Source organism: Neophocaena asiaeorientalis, unplaced genomic scaffold, assembly GCF_003031525.2.
Source record: "Neophocaena asiaeorientalis asiaeorientalis breed wild unplaced genomic scaffold, Neophocaena_asiaeorientalis_V1.1 scaffold275, whole genome shotgun sequence".
Classification (NCBI taxonomy): domain Eukaryota; kingdom Metazoa; phylum Chordata; class Mammalia; order Artiodactyla; family Phocoenidae; genus Neophocaena; species Neophocaena asiaeorientalis.
Window position 1 is genome coordinate 4,032,163 of NW_020173679.1, and position 17,836 is coordinate 4,049,998.

The following is a 17,836-nucleotide window of genomic DNA, read 5'->3' on the forward strand; positions in this document are numbered from 1 at the left end:
CCTCAGACCCAGGTCCCCCGGCCTTTCTTAGAGACCCTGGAGGCCCTCCTCCGGTCCGCTCCGGGCCCCCGGAGGCCCCCTCGGACCCCAGGGATCTGGACACCTCGCCTCCCGGAGACCCCCACGGCCCAGACTCCATCGGTAGCGTCCCCTTCCTTAGCCCCGAGGTTCCCGAGAGCCCTCAATGCTCAGACTCCGTCTCTCAGGCCCCTTGGCTTCTGGCAGCGCAGAGACTCCCTCCCGGAGCTGCCCACAGACCCCGGCCGACTGGTCCCCACCGGCCAGCCTGGCCCTCACCAGCCCAGAGGACCCGGTCACTCCACTCCTCGGTTCCCCACCCTCACCTCCCGGTCCCAAACTTTCAGGCCACTCCGGGTCCTCGGTACCCCTCCCCACCTCCAAAACACACCCTCTTCGCCTCACCTTCATCTTCGGTCCTGATGCCCCTGCCAATTCTCACCCTGATCCCACTTCTAAAGCTGGTCCACATATCCTGAGGGCCCCCCACTGCCTCAGCCCTGAAACCCACCGTAACAATTCCCCTTCTCCCCACACAGCACTCTTCCCAAATTTCACCATGTTTTGCAGCCACTTATACTTAAGGTTCTCAGTCTCCTACCTGGCTCACTTACTCATTTGGTTCCCAAATAAGTATATTCCTGATACATCCATTAGTCCCTCCTTTCTATTCCTTTTTTTTTGTCAATATATATCATTGTATTTATTTTTTTCCGCTTTTTAAAAGTTGAGATGTAGTCATACAACATATTAGTTTCAGGTGCATGACATGATTCAATATATGTATATATTGTAAAATGATCGTCATCCTTTTTATTCTTAAGATACCCCAATTCTGGGCTTCCCTGGTGGTGTAGTGGTTAAGAATCCACCTGCCAATGCAAAGGACACGGGTTTGAGCCCTGGCCAGGGAAGATCCCACATGCCGCAGAGCAACTAAGCCCGTGCACCACAACTACTGAGCCCACGTGCCACAACTACTGAAGCCCATGTGCCTAGAGCCCGTGCTCAGCAGCAAGAAAAAACACTGCAGTGAGAAGCCCACGCACTGCAACTACTGAAGCCCATGTGCCTAGAGCCCGTGCTCAGCAGCAAGAAAAAACACTGCAGTGAGAAGCCCACGCACTGCAACTACTGAAGCCCATGTGCCTAGAGCCTGTGGTCCGCAATGAAGAGGTGCCCCCGCTCTTCACAACTAGAGAAAGCCCATGCACAGCAACAAAGACCCAATGCAGCCATAAATAAATAAGTAAATAAATAAAATTTATTAAAAAACAAGATACCCCAATTCTCAGCTATAGCTCCCCAGTTTCTCCTCTCCTCTGCTCAGGCTACCCTTCCCTCAGCCTCCAAAACCCAGTCACCCCAGCACTGATCTGAAACACCGATTGTACACCTTATCCTAGACGGACTCCACCCTATACACACCAGAAAGATACCTCCCCATCCCTCAGTTTCCCAGGAAAGACCCAAGATGGTAGTAGATATTTTTTGTTTTTATGTGACTGGATAAGGAGGGGACAAACGTATGTGTCAGGAAAAGGAAGGAGAAACAGATTGCTGCATTCTATTACCACCCAGGATCAGGATCAAGGACAAGAGTTCTTAGTACCAACGACGATGATAATGATGTGTTGAGTATTGACTATGTGCCATGAACTGAACTAAGTGCTTTCCATACATTTGTCTCATGTATCCTCAAATAACAATTCTTGGGACTTCCCTGGTGGTCCATTGGTTAAGACTCCATGCTCCCAATGCAGGGGCCCTGGGTTCAATCCCTGGTCAGGGAACTAGATCCCACATGCTGCAACTAAGAGCCCACATGCCATAACTAAAGAGCCGGCTCAGTCAAATAAATAAATAGATAAATATTAAAAAAAACACTCAAATAACAATTCTTGTGCCCATGGATAAACTGAGGGGTGAGGGTAATTTGCCTAAAATCATACAGCAAATTGTGGAGCCCAGAAACAATTTGTACCCTTTTCTGAGCCAAGGATCCCTTTACATTTCTTCGTACTATTCTAAGAGGTAACCCTATAGGGACTTGGTCTAACTCTTTAGGGAAAGAAGTAAAATCCCTAAACCCAGGGTATTTTTTTTTTAATTAATTATTTATTTGGTTGCACCAGGTCTTAGTTGTGGCAGGCGGGCTCCTTAGTTGTGGAATGCATGTGGGATCTAGTTCCCTGACCAGGGATTGAACCCGGGCCCCCTGCACTGGGAGTGCAGAGTCTTATTCACTTTGCCACCAGGGAGGTCCCCAGGGTATTTTCTTAATAATACTGAGTTCAGGGGACTTCCCTAGCGGTCCAGTGGGTAAGACTCCATGCTCCCAATGCAGGGGGCCCGGGTTCAATCCCTGGTCAGGGAACTAGATCCCACACGCATGCCACAACTAAGAGTCCACATGCCGCAACTAAAAGTCCGCATGCCGCAACTAAGAAGCCTGCATGCCACGACTAAGAAGCCCACATGCCACAAATAAGACCTGGCGCAGCCAAAATAAATAATTAAAAAAATAATAATATTACTGAGTTCAGGAAAATAGGAGATAACAGCCTCTGTGGAGCCAGGCAGAGGGCAGAAGGACAGGTGGGGATTGAGGCTGCAGTCACTGGACAGGTAGAGAAAAGGCTGAAGGCAAAGGACACGTTACTTTGAATTCGGAAAGAAATAGCCTGGTGTCCAAAGGTGTTTGTGGCAAGCAGGAGGAAAGCCAGCTTGAATGACCGGTTGGTCTAACAGCTTTGATGCACTCCCTTCCCACTCCACCCAGACAGGGTGCCTACAGGCCCCAACTTATCTGATGCAACTCCAGCTTCTGAGAATCCATTCAACCCAAAGTGGAACAAACTAGCTTTGCAGTTCCTCCCTGCTGTTAATAGCAAGCCATCTTCTGGGCAGCTTCTTCTGCTGGTCACCACCTTCCTATAAATGGCTTGCACACAAGACAGCTTCAACAGGTGTTATTATCACTTGTGATTAACAGGTGTGATGCAAGATGGTGGCATTTCTGCCATGTTGTTTCTATCTTCACGCATTGGGGGATGGTCAGATTCAACTTTTTACAACATTCAGGAGGAACTTATGGTCTCACTCCCTAGAAAATTCCTAAGGTTTGCATAGGTATGTGAGTGGGTGGGAGAAGTAAGGTATATTTTAGTCTCACAAGACTTCTTGCAGGGAAGGGGAGGGGGCCCAGTGTGTGTTTTCATGTGCAGATAATTGCCCCAGGCTCAGAGCTCAAATATGGAATCCATCCCCCCCTATCAAAAATAAGAAAAGGTCGGGACTTCCCTGGTGGTGCAGTGGTTAAGAATCCGCCTGCCAATGCAGGGGACACGGGTTCGAGCCCTGGTCCGGGAAGATCTCACATGCCGTGGAGCAACGAAGCCCGTGCGCCGCAACTACTGAGCCTGCACTCTAGAGCCCGCGAGCCACAACTACTGAGCCTGCGTGCTGCAACTACTGAAGCCCGCGAACCCAGAGCCCGTGCTCTGAAACAAGAGAAGCCACCGCAGTGAGAAGCCCGAGCACCGCAACGAAGAGTAGCCCCCGCTCGCTGCAACTAGAGAAAGCCTGCGCACAGCGACGAAGACCCAACGCAGCCAAAAATAAATAAATAAGTAAATAAACAAGAAAAAGAAAGAGAAAAAAACAGAGTGCCCGTCAGTCTGGGTATTGCGAGTCATTAAGTTCAAAACTGAAACCTATTCATTTATTGCACAAGACTTTGCTGGTCATGTGGAAAGTGCGTGAGACTCTGAGGCATCAAGAGCCTCGACTGAGTCACTCTAGGGCCTCGGACAAATCTGTCTTAGTTTCCAAACCAGTGACACAGGAAGAATGATCTTTCTTTTTTTAAAAAAATATTGTCCACACCTAAGGCTCCTACGGCTGAACACCGTCAGATGAAGGAAGAAGTAGGGAAGGCAGGTGAGGTCGTAAAACTACCACAGACCTGGCCCACCAGGTCGCCTCTACTCTTCTTTCCAAAGGTGTGTACTGCCACAGAGAGGAAAAAAATAACAAATTCCGGCAACTTCCTCTTAAAAGATAATTGGAGGACTTCCCTGGTGGCGCGGTGGTTAAGAATCCACCTGCCAATGTAGGGGACACAGGTTCGATCCGTGGTCCGGGAAGATCCCACATGCCGCGGAGCAACTAAGGCCGTGCACCCTAACTACTGAGCTTGTGCTCTAGAGCCCGTGAGCCACAACTACTGAACCCTAGTGCTGCCACTACTGAAGCCCACGTGCCTAGAGCCCGTGCTCTGCAACAGACAAGCCACCACAATGAGAAGCCCGTGCACCGCAATGACGACTCGCCCCCACTAGCCACAACTAGAAAAAGCCCACACGCAGCAACAAAGACCCAACGCAGCCAAAAAAAAGAAAAAAAGGAAAAGATAATTGGAAGTGGAGGATGGTTTAAGAGACTAATTCCTCACCTCTCCCCAACTCAAGGCAAATATATTTATAGTTCCAGAGGAGGGAGTAAATATTTCCTTGGCCGTCAGCCTTGTGAAGCTGCTCTCCATCTGAGAAGGGGAGGGAGGAGGGGCTGATTGTACAAAACAGCAATGGTCCAGGTTCCCACACCTTAACTCCGGCACCTGCAAGTGCCAACAATCTGTAACCCCAGGACTGTGGAAACCAAAACAAGGCAGCTTTAATCTAGGGGATTTTATTTTAAAATGTTGAACATCTGGGAACTCCCTGGTGGGCCAGTGGTTAGGACTCAGTGCTTTCACTGCCATGGGCCTGGCTTTTATCCCTGGTCGGGGAACAAAGATCCCTCAAGACATGAGGCACGGCCAAAAAAAAAAAAATGTTGAACATCCAGTTCCTTCCTCCTTATTGTCCAGCCAGCAAGATGGGTTGGTGAAAATTGGGATATCATTCAACCTCCCTGCTTCAAAGGTTCCAACAGCTTCCTGTCAGAGCATTTGGAATGACATTCAAACTCTTCTCTGGCCTCCGAGGCCAGAGCTGATCTGGTTCAGCCTCTCCGCCTGACTCATCTCCTAATCTGTCCGCTGGTGTGTGCCAGCTCCCACCAACCTTCTGTTTCTTAAACAAGATTGTGTGTTCACATCTGAGGGCCTCTGCTGGGAAAGCTCTTCCCCAGGGCGACAGAAGCCTCAAGCCGCTCACCAAAATCTGCTCGCTCCACAGTGAGCAGGCAGTGCTAGACTGTATTTCCCAGCCTTCTTTGCAGCAGGCCTGGCTACCTTATCACGTTCTCGCCAATGGCATGTGAACAGACATAAAGTGATGCACTTCCAGGCTGGACTGTTAAGCCAGTGCAACACCTGTCTTGGACTACATAGCATAGGCAAGATAAAAACTCTGTAATAAATTATTGAAATTTTTGGCCTCTTTGTTCCCTCAGCCTAGCCTAACACAGTGCACCCCAAATCCTTACCTGGCAGGAGCCTAGCCAGCCAGGTCTCAGTTTAAACGTTAGCTTCTCAGAAGACCTTTCTCCTTCATTACTCCATATTTAAGTAGCCTCTAATCCTTTACAACACACCGCCCTACTAAATTTTCATTGTAGAATGTATTACTATCTGCATTTTCTTGTCTGTTGTCAGTCTTCAAAGAGACTGCTAGAACATAAGCTTCATGGGAATATGCACCATTGCTTAGTTCACGCAATGCTGCATTCACAGCACCAACTCAGTGTCCGGCACATCATACTCAGTGTTTATTGAGTAGTAGCTTAATTTTTTTCTTATACATTTATTTATTTATTGGTTGTGTTGGGTCTTTGTCGCTGCGGCGGGCTTTCTCTAGTTGTGGCAAGTGGGGGCTACTTTGCGGTGCGTGGGCTTCTCATCGCGATGGCTTCTCTTACTGCAGAGTACAGGCTCTAGGCGCGCGGGCTTCAGTAGTTGCGGTGTGTGGGCTCAGTACTTGTGGCTCACAGGCTCCAGAGCACAGGCTTAGTAGTTGTGGCACACGGGCTTAGTTGCTCCACCGCATGTAGGATCTTCCTGGACCAGGGCTCGAACCCGTGTCCCCTGCATTGGCAGGCGGATTCTTAACCACTGTGCCACCAGGGAAGTCCTTGATTTAATTTTTAATTCAATAGGGATGCAGAAAAATTTTTAGCAGGGCTTAGAAGTAAAAGCACAGAAAGAGAACTAGAGCCAAATATAAGGCTGCTTCTCTTTACATCTGATTTGGGCCTTTTCTATTCTAGGAAGACAATGGATGAGGAATTACGGCCCAAGTCTGTATAACCGTTAGCAGAGAGGTGCTGTTTGCCCATGTCCAGATTAGTCTTAGATGTGGGTCCGATAAAAAGTACTAGCTCACATGGAAGCCTGCAAACTTACTAACCTCAGAATGTCATCCACCTTTTAAAAATTTTTTATTAAAAAAAAATTATTTTTTGGCCGCACCACACAGCTTGCGGGATCTGAATTCTCCGACCAGCGACTGAACCCAGGCCCACGGCAGTAGTGCCGAGTCTTAACCACCGGACAGCCAGGGAATTCTTTGTCATCTCTGTCTTTTAAAATCCACGTTAAACTCAAGGTCAACAGTCATCCTGGGCTAGAATCCCTGAACCTGAAAACTGACCTCAGTGACCTGGCTGGGTTTCAGGCAGTTTGTCACTCTACTTACGGGCCTTTGAGATGATAAACTGTGGAAGCATGACACTGTTTACAGACTTATTCCTTCAGTACCTATCTGAGGGCCTACTATGCACAAGGCAAAGCTCTAGGCACTGGGAGATAGCAGTGAAAAGGAGACGAATCCCTGCTCTCACGGAGCTTACATTTTAATGGGGGAGAAAGATAATGAGACAACTGAAATGCAGAGTATGGTAGGTAGTGTAGGTGTTAAGCAGAAAAATGAAGGAAAGTGACAAGATAAAGTAGACAGAGAAGGCCTTACTGAGGTGGTATTTGAGTAAAGACCTAAAGGAAGTGAAAGAAAAACCCATGAAGCTGTTCGGGGGAAAAGAACATTCCAGACCAAGGAAAGAGCAAATACAAAGGCCCTGAAGAGAGAGAGCATGGCGAACTCGAGGAATATGGAGTTCCAGGTGGCTGAGCGAGTGAGGGGGAGGCAGGCAGGTGAAGGCAGAGAGGTACACAGGGGCCTTGGAGGCATTGTAAGGGCTTTGGCTTTCACCCTGAGTGAGATGGGGGCCCATTGAGGGGTTTTAAGGAGAGGTGTGATCGGATTTAACAGAATCATGCTGGCTGTTGTGCTTAGAACATCATGTAGACAAGGGCAGGAGACTTAATGCGATAACCCAGGTAAGAGGTGATGGTGCCTTGACCACAGTTCTAGAAAGGATCAGATTTTGAATATATTTTGAAGTGGAGCCAGCAGGATTTAGGATGGGTTGACGTACTCGTGAAAGAAAGGAGTCAGCATTTGAGTGAACAACTGGAAGGGTGAAGTTGCCATTTACTTCTTAGGGAAAGACACAGAGGAGCAGGTTGGGGCAACGAAGTATTTCTGGCTCAGGGAACTTCAGCTTCAGGTATCTGCAGTCGAACAGGGAAAATGTTGGCTTTTAGTGATTGTCTAGGAGGAACCAAGCCACCCTAGCCCTAATTTTTTTTTTTTTAAGGACAAAAATCCACAGGTAAGGACTGGTACAGTTAGTTGGTTAATCCCACTAGAACACTAATAGTTCTGAACAGGGAAGCAGTATCTGGTGACAGTTCAGCGCTTTTATGTAACATGGCAATATGTTCTGCTTAATTCACATTCTGAAATTTAGAACTATGTTCTTTTTTGAACTCTTTTTTCCCATTTCTCTGTATTTCTATTTTTAAATGTATATCCTACCCTTTTCTTAAATTTTCCTCCTCCAAGCTGTAGATACATAGATTCCTGCCATGAATCCCCCAATGCATTTATTTCCCTGATACTTTTTAAACCTTTTTTTTTTCTTTAAATAAAGATGCAGTGAATTCCCCTTTCTCTGTGCCAAGGACCCGGAATTCTTTCCACCGATAACTAATGTCTCACAATTTCCTACCACTATCAAGTACTAGAAATCTCATTTCAAGTGAACTGATTATCAAAAGATTGAGATCTGAACAATGGCAAAATAATTAGTACTTCTTACCTCCAACTAGAAGTAGGCTTTACTCTCAGCATTCTTTTTATAAAGGCAAGGAAAGATAACAGAACATGGGGGGATTTGTTCAAACTACTCCCTGTATATACAAGCTGATCCATGTACACTGGAAATCCTTTCAAATAAAGGCCCCACAGCACAAACTCATGCACAAAGCAGTAACTCCACACTGGTTAACATCCCAGAGTGTTTCCAACTTACTCACAAACCCCTATGACCACCCCAAAAGTCCCCCATTTTATAGACAGGGAAACTGAGGTACAGAAAGTTTAGGCAAGTTACCCAAAGTCACACAGCTAGCAAGTGGCAAAGCTGGAATTCAAACCCGAGCAGCCTAGCTCTAGAGACTAGTCTGAACCACAATACCCTGTCACCAGTGTTGTTTCTATTGCTGTGCATCCACTTGCTTGTGCAGTCACCAAGTGCAGACATTTCACATCAGCAGATGGCCACGGCCTCCTGCAGTGTTTATCTGGAGGTCACTAATGGCTTGGAGATGCCCACTTCTTCTGGCGTTTAGGTTCATGGCCACAAGTCCCAGTGCCTGGGCATAAGTTATTTAAAGGGCAGGGAGACAGAGACAAGGACAAAAGTAACCAACCATCTCAATTTAAAAGAAACCGATCAAACAAGAGTTTATGATAAAAACTTTATTGTCTTAAATATCAAATGTTTTACACATCACTTTTTCTTCAGAAAGTTCCTATTAAAAAAAAAAGAAAAAGAAAATAAAGTGTTTTGATTACTTAGGGCTGACTTACATTTCAGTATCTGACAAAAACTCAAACCCAAATTCATCTAGTTCACTCAGCTGCAGACAGGTCCTATGTCTAGCCCCTAAACCAATGGCACAATGCAACCAACTGTGGGATTCCTGAGTTTGGTTCCCTTAAGTTCTCAGAGTTTTCCCAACTCTCAAAACTAAAGCATTATGGGAGTAAAAGAGCTACTGATTGGCAAGCCTATTTTGCCAATCAGCCTAGTTGTTCTTGTAAGATGCAGTAGCCTCAAAGCTTAAAGAAAAATCAGGAAAGCAATAAAAGTACGACTGCCAAGAACAAAGGGGAATAGAGGGATTTTTTTCTATTTGCTAAAATTTGCCAAATATGGCTACAAAACTGGTAAACAAACCTTACTTGAGTGCAAAGCCCATTAGCCCAACTTGCCATGGAAATAAAATTTTGAATAAAAATGGGCAAGTCAATGTTCATTGTAAGCGCATAGTAAAAAAAAAAAGCAAATACGTTGATCTGAGTATATCACCAGAACTATTTCAAAAGGATGATCAGGAGAATAGAGAATGGAAATATCATCATTCAGAGGGAAAGGTCTCAGATGGGAAGCACAAACTCAAAGCTGTGGGGCCTTCAGGGAAAGAAAAGGAAGTCTGGTTAGCATCAGGTAATCTCAGACCAAAGGAATCTAGACACAAACTGATGTGACTGCCTCTGATAGGAAATTATAGAGGTCTACCTTTCTTTAAGTCACTGATGCATCATTCAGAGTTGTACGTAAAACAAACTCATGGTAAACAAAATAATTTCTTATTAGTCATGCATCTTCCCAGGAAAAAAATATACCAGCATGCCCCTTCCCCAAGTCAGCTAATGAAAACCTTCCTATGGTACGTATTCAAAGAAATATAATTCTGTAAAAATTATTCTAATTTTGTATTCCACACCCCCACCCCAAGTCTTCTGTAGTTTGCTTAACTTTTTTTAGGTAAAAGAAATATCCTCTAACTCCTATGTCCTTGCACCATTTTCTCTGTAGCTTTCATTCCCTAAGATTGTGCTCTGAATCTTATCTGCTATATCCTCTCACCATTCACAGCCCCCAGAGGGTCTAGATTACCAATCACCGATACATAACAGATAAACCTGTGAGAGTTTTCTAACTGTAAACCTCAGAAGTCACTAGCAGTTAAGGTCCAGAAATTCTACCTGTATCCTTCAGGATTACTACATACACGGTGATGTTTTAAATAATGGGTTAAAGAATGTCCTTTTGATGGAGCTGTCCTGTTGAAGGATTTGGTAGAGCCTTGAATCTTCTTGTAAATAAATTTTGCCCACCATCCAGTCCCCGAACCACTGCTTGCTACATTTTCTGCTCTTGATTCCTATTTTCACATCTTGCACTCAGCTGCTTTAAAACAGCAAATCCCCCAGAATCCTCTGCTAAGTCCTGTTGGCCCAGATGGTTAGTATCCCAGAGCAGCCGTGCTCAGAGGGGGAGTGGGAAGGATGCCGCAGCACACTCCGTATTTCTATCCTGCATGGAAGGAGGTCCTGATGGAAGGAAAAGTTGACTGTCACTGGTGCATATTAGGTCATCTTCCATTTACTTGCACTTGCACTTCTATCCTGCCCAATTCCCCCTCCACCAACAGTATACGTTGATTTCTGAATCCTTGATCTCTTCAAGTGTTTCTACCAAATGTTAGAACATTTTCCGTTGGTTTCTCCGATTCCATTTTTAAAAAATATTTTTTTTAGAGCAGTTTTAGGTTCACAGCATCTAATTCCATTTTGAGCCTGATTTTCCCAGTTTTCTCTGAATTTGAACCAAATCATCCTAATATGACTTTTAAAATAAATGATGCTAATAGGCAAACATAGATCTTGCACTTGAAGCTAAAATTTGTTTCATGTCTCTTTACTAGACTGAAGGCTTCACAAGAGCAGCTTCCAGTCTGTTTTAGTCACTCCTGTATCCCCAGTGCCCCCCAGTACCTGGCACACAGGCACTTAAATGTTTGAATGAATAATGAACTCTTATTCAAAGATTCAAACTGCAGAGCCTTCAAGAGAGTAAACGTTCCCTGTAATATAAGACTTTCTTGAACTTTTGCTCTGCCTTCACCACAATACTGCCAGTGCAACAAAGAACATAATAAACGCTTAGAAACCATTTTTGGGGGCATACCTGATACAAAAAAGCCGTGTCATAATCCTTCTACCTGGGGAAATCTAACGATTTGGTGCAGGACAAGTCTCAACCAACAATAAAGGTGAGCCTTAGGACCACTCCACACATGCCTATCTCCAGGAGAGCCGTGTTCACACTTCCCTGCTGTCCCCCTCCTTCCACTTTTATTCCCCACCCAAATTTGATGCCTCTGCTATTTGGAGAAACTAAGGCACAAGAGAAAATCAAGCATATCAAAGGTTCCTCCCCTAAGTTCTTTGATTTACTCAAAGAACTCCTAGCAACATCTACCAAGGGACCACAAAGGTAGAGAATTTGAGCCATGATTTTACGTTTCTGGTTCTCAAGGACATGCTTTGAATTTACTTTGTTGTTAACAGGAATTGGCATTTTTAAATCTTTCAAAAAGAAAGCTATTTTTATTTCACAGAACTAAGTTAACATTCATCTTCTCGGAAGGGAACTCTTGAGAACTCTGTCTCTTTCTAGTTCAGCCGTGGACTACACTAAGTCACCAAATTCAAAGGAGATATTTGGCTTTTTGGTATCTGTGCTAGAGAATGCATAATCCAGTTAGCTTCTCATATGATATGTTACCACTGATAACTAGTTTGAAATATGCAGCAGTTCAATTATCCTGCTTATACTCTCTGCAGGTGGCAAAGAGATAGGAAAAGGAAATCAGAATGTACTGCAACTCTTCTGGCCAGTTACTTGCAAGGCTGTTTTTTATATACATAAAAACCACCATTAACTGAAGACTACATCTGTAGATATAAAAACTGTTTGCTTTTTAATCTATGTAAAATTAACTGTAGGATATCTATCACACATGTATATATACACATGAACTGATGGTTAAACCAACTAAATTTTTATGGCTTTTACTAGGGAAAGTAAGCTGTGCTAAGGGAAAAACAGGCAGATTCCACCTTAGCTGGTTATCATAGAATCAGTGACACAAAGTCTCATATATCTTTCCATGTAACTCTCTTACTGGAGAAGTGCTCTGGGAAAAAAATACAAGGTGTGTGTCTCCCTTCAGTATATATGGAGACAAGGAGCTCTGGAAAGTTCTGTAGGCTGCAAGGCAGGACAGTTTTCATACACACTCACCATCTATGTAGTTCCCTTTGCAACTGGTAATCTTTATATGTTAATGGCTAAAGCCCAAACTGTGGGATGAAGGCTACTGGCTGATGTCTGGATGCCTAAAGAGGTACGAGTGGAAATAATTCTTACCAGCTGCGACGGCAAAATCTATAGCCTAGGTATAGCTATCTGGTTACCAAGCACATTCTTATACACAGGAACCAACTAAAGGGAAACTGCAGAAGTCATATAGGTAAATCTTCTCCTCTCTTTGGTGAATAAACAGATACCACCCTTGGAGGTACGTGCTGACCACAAGGCTATCCATTACCGGTTATGGCAAAGGAGCTATCCAGTAAAGCAGCCCATGATTTTATCCTATCCTTGGAGAAGTTAATCTCTGATTTCTGCACTTTGAATAAAAATTGAAAATGAAGGTTCACTAGTGTCATGTTCCTGAATTCCTTTTGTGTTTTACAACTGCTAAATTTAAAAATGATTTAAAATCTTGACAATGTCAACAACTTTACTTTCATACAAAAGATGGACAGGAAGATTTAAAAAATCAAAAGCAGGGCTTCCCTGGTGGCGCAGTGGTTGAGAGTCCGCCTGCCCATGCAGGGGACGCAGGTTCGTGCCCCGGTCCGGGAAGATCCCACATGCCGCGGAGCGGCTGGGCCCGTGAGCCATGGCCGCTGAGCCTGCGCGTCCGGAGCCCGTGCTCCACAACGGGCGAGGCCACAGCAGTGAGAGGCCCACATACCGCCAAAAAAAAAAAAAAAAAAAAAAAAAAAATCAAAAGCAATTATAAGTTGAAAGATAAATGATGAAAAAGGACAAGCATATTTGGCAAGCGGGTTAAGCTCAAAGTATTCCTAATAAGAATACATGTACGACGATAGGCCTATCCAATTTTCTCCTAGAAATAAATATACATATACATACAATAAAAGCTATCATAATGAAACCTTTTCCAGACTGATATTCTATGTCCCACCTGGGACTGACTCCCAAATCTCCACACTGTGAAAATTCAGTGGCCAAGCCTCTGAACAGCGGTCAGAGGAACTGCTGGTACAAAAACCCCCGAGGCCCATCTTCATACAGAAGGCCTTTTCGGAGGAATCTACTGTCCCTATACTCACCCCACTTTGTGACCCTAAAGATTTATAAGCTTAGAATAAATTCCCAAGCATACCCATAACGCAAATCAGGGGCCCATTGCATTGCTACTAAATTCTGCTTCAATCACAGCACCACTACTTAATTACAGTCACAGCTCTAAGAGTCGGTTGACAGAAATCCTATAAGCAGGTTCCTAGTGCATCTGACATCTTTGGTGTAGGGCAGGCAAAAGGATCTACAGCACATGATTGTCTAAAAGAACACTTTAAAGACAATCTGGCTAACCTGTTCTGAGCGCCCTTCTGAACACAGTAAACTACAACTCTTTCTGTCAACCATTCCCTAACCTCAGAGGGTCATGAGGAATCTATGCAACTTTCCATCATATCACTCAGGCTCCTAACACACGTACGAACCTCACAGCTAAAAGAAAGAACATGGAATAGGGTAAAAGAAATGTCTAAGTGCCCCCAAATCAAAAAATTTAAAACTCCTGAGATATGAGCCTCCGTTTTGATTGTGCTCAATGACGTGAATTTTGACAGAAAGAATAAGCTTTTAAAGAGAGTAAGACTTTAGACAAAAATCACTTAAAGTTAAAAGTTCACAAATCACCCCTTTGAAGCTTCTGTTTCAAACACATTGCAAATTATAACCTGGAATAGGGAATTATCATTCTCAAAATTCTGTTCAATAAAACCAAGATTTCAGATTCCTGCTAGGTGCTTAAGAGGGTTTATTTTCCACGAAAAAAAGTATCTAAAATCTACCCAGTAGAATTATTGCACAGTGGGGCCCACAGGACAGTGATTTCCAAGGGCTAGTCCTCATATAAAAAAAGGCCACAATAAATACATCTATATACTATGCCCCACTCTAACTTGACATGTGTAAACACAAATATGACGAAACCTTGCTTAAAAAAAGAAACTCCTGAGGAAAGAAAAGGATGGAAAACTCTACCAAGGCCACGTGAGTCAGAAACTCCAATGACTATTTCCACTGCCATGAAAGACACTCACCAAATACACTGACCATTCCAAGCACCAAGATAAACCAGTGACAAGGTTATTTATCACACTTGAATATTGCACTCAGATCACAGCTCAAACTAAGCTTTAGAAGAACTTCCTAGAAGAAGATGAGTTTGGAAAGGAAGTAAACTGCTGGCAACCAACCCACTAGCGGAACATAAGCTCATCATTAGTCATTAAGGGTTGAGCTGTGATCAGTGAGATGCTACCAAACCCAGTCACTAGTTAACTCCAGTGTTCAGGCCGTTATTTTTCACTCACAGTTCCTGAAACATCACCATGACATTTGCAAATGGAATTACAGTTTTTTCTTTCTTTTTTTTTAATCTGGGTAGCACCATGGTTCGCGCTAATGTTAATTCCCTCACAGTATCCCACCCCAGGTATCTGGCAATCCATGCAGCAGCCTGTGATGTACAAAGCAGCCCAAGTTTTAAACCCTCCCAACTCATCCCATTAAAATGTCAAGTCCTAACCACACGAATAGAAACATACCACTCTAGGAGATATTCTTCAATTTCCTGTGACAACTGATGAGTCATAATACATAAAGCACTGAGTATGATTCCAAACACCAAACCATGTGATCAAGTTTGTAAACCAAAAATTGAGTCAACAAGCCACACCTTGCCTACAGCACAGACACAGCCAAATTATGAAGTTGACCTGTTTTTAGCTGCATGGGTGGTGGGATTTCTCACGGCTTCTGCTTTTTAGAGCATTCACTCTCATTCTAAAATGGTACGCTATACACAAAACCACCAATTTCATTCCAGAATACATCATCTTAATGTTAATAAAAAGCTCCTGTATGCACATACTGCCAATACATTTAAAAAGGCCCAAATTTCAACAAATAGAATAGACAAATTCATCAGACAAGAGATCATAAATTACTTTGGCCGAAAAAAATCTTTAAAAAAACTCTGGCTCAACATTCTGCTTGCAGGTTTCTACATATACTGTATATGTGGTGAGTGTGTATGTGTAGATATATAGCTTTCTGTAAGGGAATGGAGTACGGTCTAGCCCACTTTTCCATGGTTATGTAGGAACTACAATGTTCTTTGCTAGCAAAACAAGAAGTGCAAGGTCTGCATTTCCACCAACTCAATGCAAAGCCCCAAGAGCTTCCTGCAAAGTAAAGCCGGCACGGAGAATCCGGTCAATGTCCGCAGCAGGAAAAATTAATGGTGCAAGAAAGGAGGGACTTGATGATGGCTGGCTGGTAGGTGGTACAAATTCTAGAAGTGGCCCTGCAGCTTCAGAACAGACATTTTCTCTAGTCTCGGGCCTGTCTGTCACTGGATTCTGTGTGCCCTGGCCCAAATCTTTAACCAATATGAAACCGGATGACAAGGACTCAGTGTGCTCAGAAGTCTGATTGAGTGCATCCTCCTCCCCTGCGAAAAGTCTGGGTGAAATTTCTGCACCAAAGGTGCAGTGTGGTTGACTGGACGTTTCAGCTGAGGCTACAGTGACAGAACTGCTCGCATTTACTGACTCCCTCGACTTGGGGACACCTTCCCTATCAGTTAATACGCCATCACCTGGACCCCTGAAGTTAATATTTTCTTCATCTTCTACTCCAGCGTCAGTTGAAGAGTCTGTTAATTCTTCTGTCTTCACTGTTACAGATGTGGCCCGATGAAAGGAGACCTGTGAACAGTGTTCAGTCTGGGTAGCTGTAAGATGCTCATTTTGGGTCCATCTCTCAGAAAGGTCCTTAATACCTGTTTGGCCCTCAGTTACTGTCTCTGATGGACAGATAACTTCTTCCGATGTGTTTTCTGAAGCTGGTTTACTACTAATGACCAAAAGTTCATGAAGTTCCTTCAAGGCTGCCGTTACAGATGAGCAAGATTCCTCTGTGGACTCTGTGGATGGCTGACAACTGCCACAGAGGCTAACTAAAGAGGAGGGGCAACTCCCGTATTCTTTACTTGTTCCAGACATTTCAACATTACTTTCTGGAAGCTGTAAATCCTGAGCGGAAATGGAATTACTCAAAATTTCAGAGGAAGGGTTACATTTTGATGTTTCTACTTCCATCAAGGGATTATCTAAGGTGAGATCAGATGCACCGATGTTCTTGACACTGGTATTCTGACCACCTGCTGAATTAAGCACAGCAGCTAGGGACTGTTCAACTACATCTACTTCCATAAGTGTTTCTGAACTTGAGCAGCCGAAGCACCCTGAAGGTAGAATATTTTTCTCTGTACCCGAGAGGTCCACAGTCTGCTCTAGCCTGTCTCCTTCCATTGTAGCTTCCGAACCAATACTTCTTTGTCGATCCTGTTGCCTTTCTCCAAGAAGTCCAAGGTCCCCTGTGTTACAGAGGCGCGCTCGGTCACGGGGAGCATCCTGCCGTATAACCTCATGCTGTCCAGTCCTCGGTTCTCCATGCTGCTGAAGGCCACTCGCTTGACTCAGGTCCTGATGTTCTGGATGCCAACCCTTTTCATCCTTAAGCCTCTGTGGTTCCTCCATCCCAGTGACAGATACACTAACTTCCTGTCTGGCGTGGAGATGAGATGTGAGGCCCTGGGTGCTTCTTTCAGCAGATTTCTCTAGATGACCTGCACCAATGGCTTCTTCGAGTGAATTCTGCAAAGGCATGGCTGGCCTCTGGTCTGCTGAAGAAGCACAAGCAGAAAGATCCTGTAGAGGAAGATGTTCTTTCTTTTCACAGGTTACCTGGAATTCAGCTGAAGCCTTCAAAGCCTTCAGAGCTTTAGGTTCAATGCTGTCTGGGTCGCTGGGCTCAACAGGGCAGACTGAAGCAGAGACAGAGTGAGCAAGACGTGAAGGATTACCAATCTCAGGACTCTGTCCTGAAGGATGGGCTTGATGGTTAAATCCATCTGAAGTTGGTAATGATGACATTCCCAGTGAGGTAGTTTCTTTACCGCTTTTCTCTACATAGAACAACAGTCAAAGGAAGAAAGATTAATTAGCAGGTTACAAAGTCCACTAAATTATCAGAGAACACAAATCTAAACAGGACAGAACAAAATCAGGTCCTTAAACTGGGGTTTGTCTTATATTTATAGCCTGTATACAAGAACCACTCTCATCGTGGTGGACAATTTAACATCATAGCATCAGGATAAGAGGTAGGCATGTTCTTAACAAAATACGTGTACTGTAATTCAATATTTTTATTTAAGTACCACATAAGGGCTGAGTTAGTGCTCAAGACTGAAGGACATCTATGTATCTTTATTCTCAGTGGGTTCAGAACTCTAGAACAGCTTCTCCAAGTGTGTTTTCTCTACCACTTGCCCTAAAATCACCTGGGATGTTTCCTAAGCACGCAGATTCTGGATACCATCCGTGGGATAAACCCAGGAATTTGTATGTTCAGTGAGTCCCTCAGGTGATTCTCAAAAGCACAATACAGTCTTGAGGATTTCAGTACTAGAATGATTCTCGTGCCAATTCTCTTTCAGAGTGTCAGATGTGAACACTGAGAAGTCTAAACCAGGTATATCTGAGACAGAGCAGGAATTATA

The 17,836-nt window shown here is 44.2% G+C and overlaps 2 protein-coding genes across 2 annotated transcripts in view; both read right to left on the bottom strand.

Moving 5' to 3' along the window:
- Positions 1 to 15,062: 15,062 nt before the first annotated feature.
- On the bottom strand, positions 15,063 to 17,236 carry RSC1A1 (regulator of solute carriers 1). The gene has a single exon (XM_024749839.1). The coding sequence runs from the start codon at positions 17,205 to 17,207 to the stop codon at positions 15,429 to 15,431; it is 1,779 nt and encodes a 592-aa protein (XP_024605607.1). The 5' UTR covers positions 17,208 to 17,236; the 3' UTR covers positions 15,063 to 15,428.
- Positions 17,161 to 17,836, bottom strand: part of DDI2 (DDI proteasomal shuttling factor 2) — a 34,316-nt gene continuing 33,640 nt past the window's right edge. The window contains exon 10 of the mRNA XM_024749841.1: positions 17,161 to 17,239. The gene's annotated coding sequence lies outside the window, so the exon portion shown is untranslated. The remainder of the gene's footprint in view (positions 17,240 to 17,836) is intronic.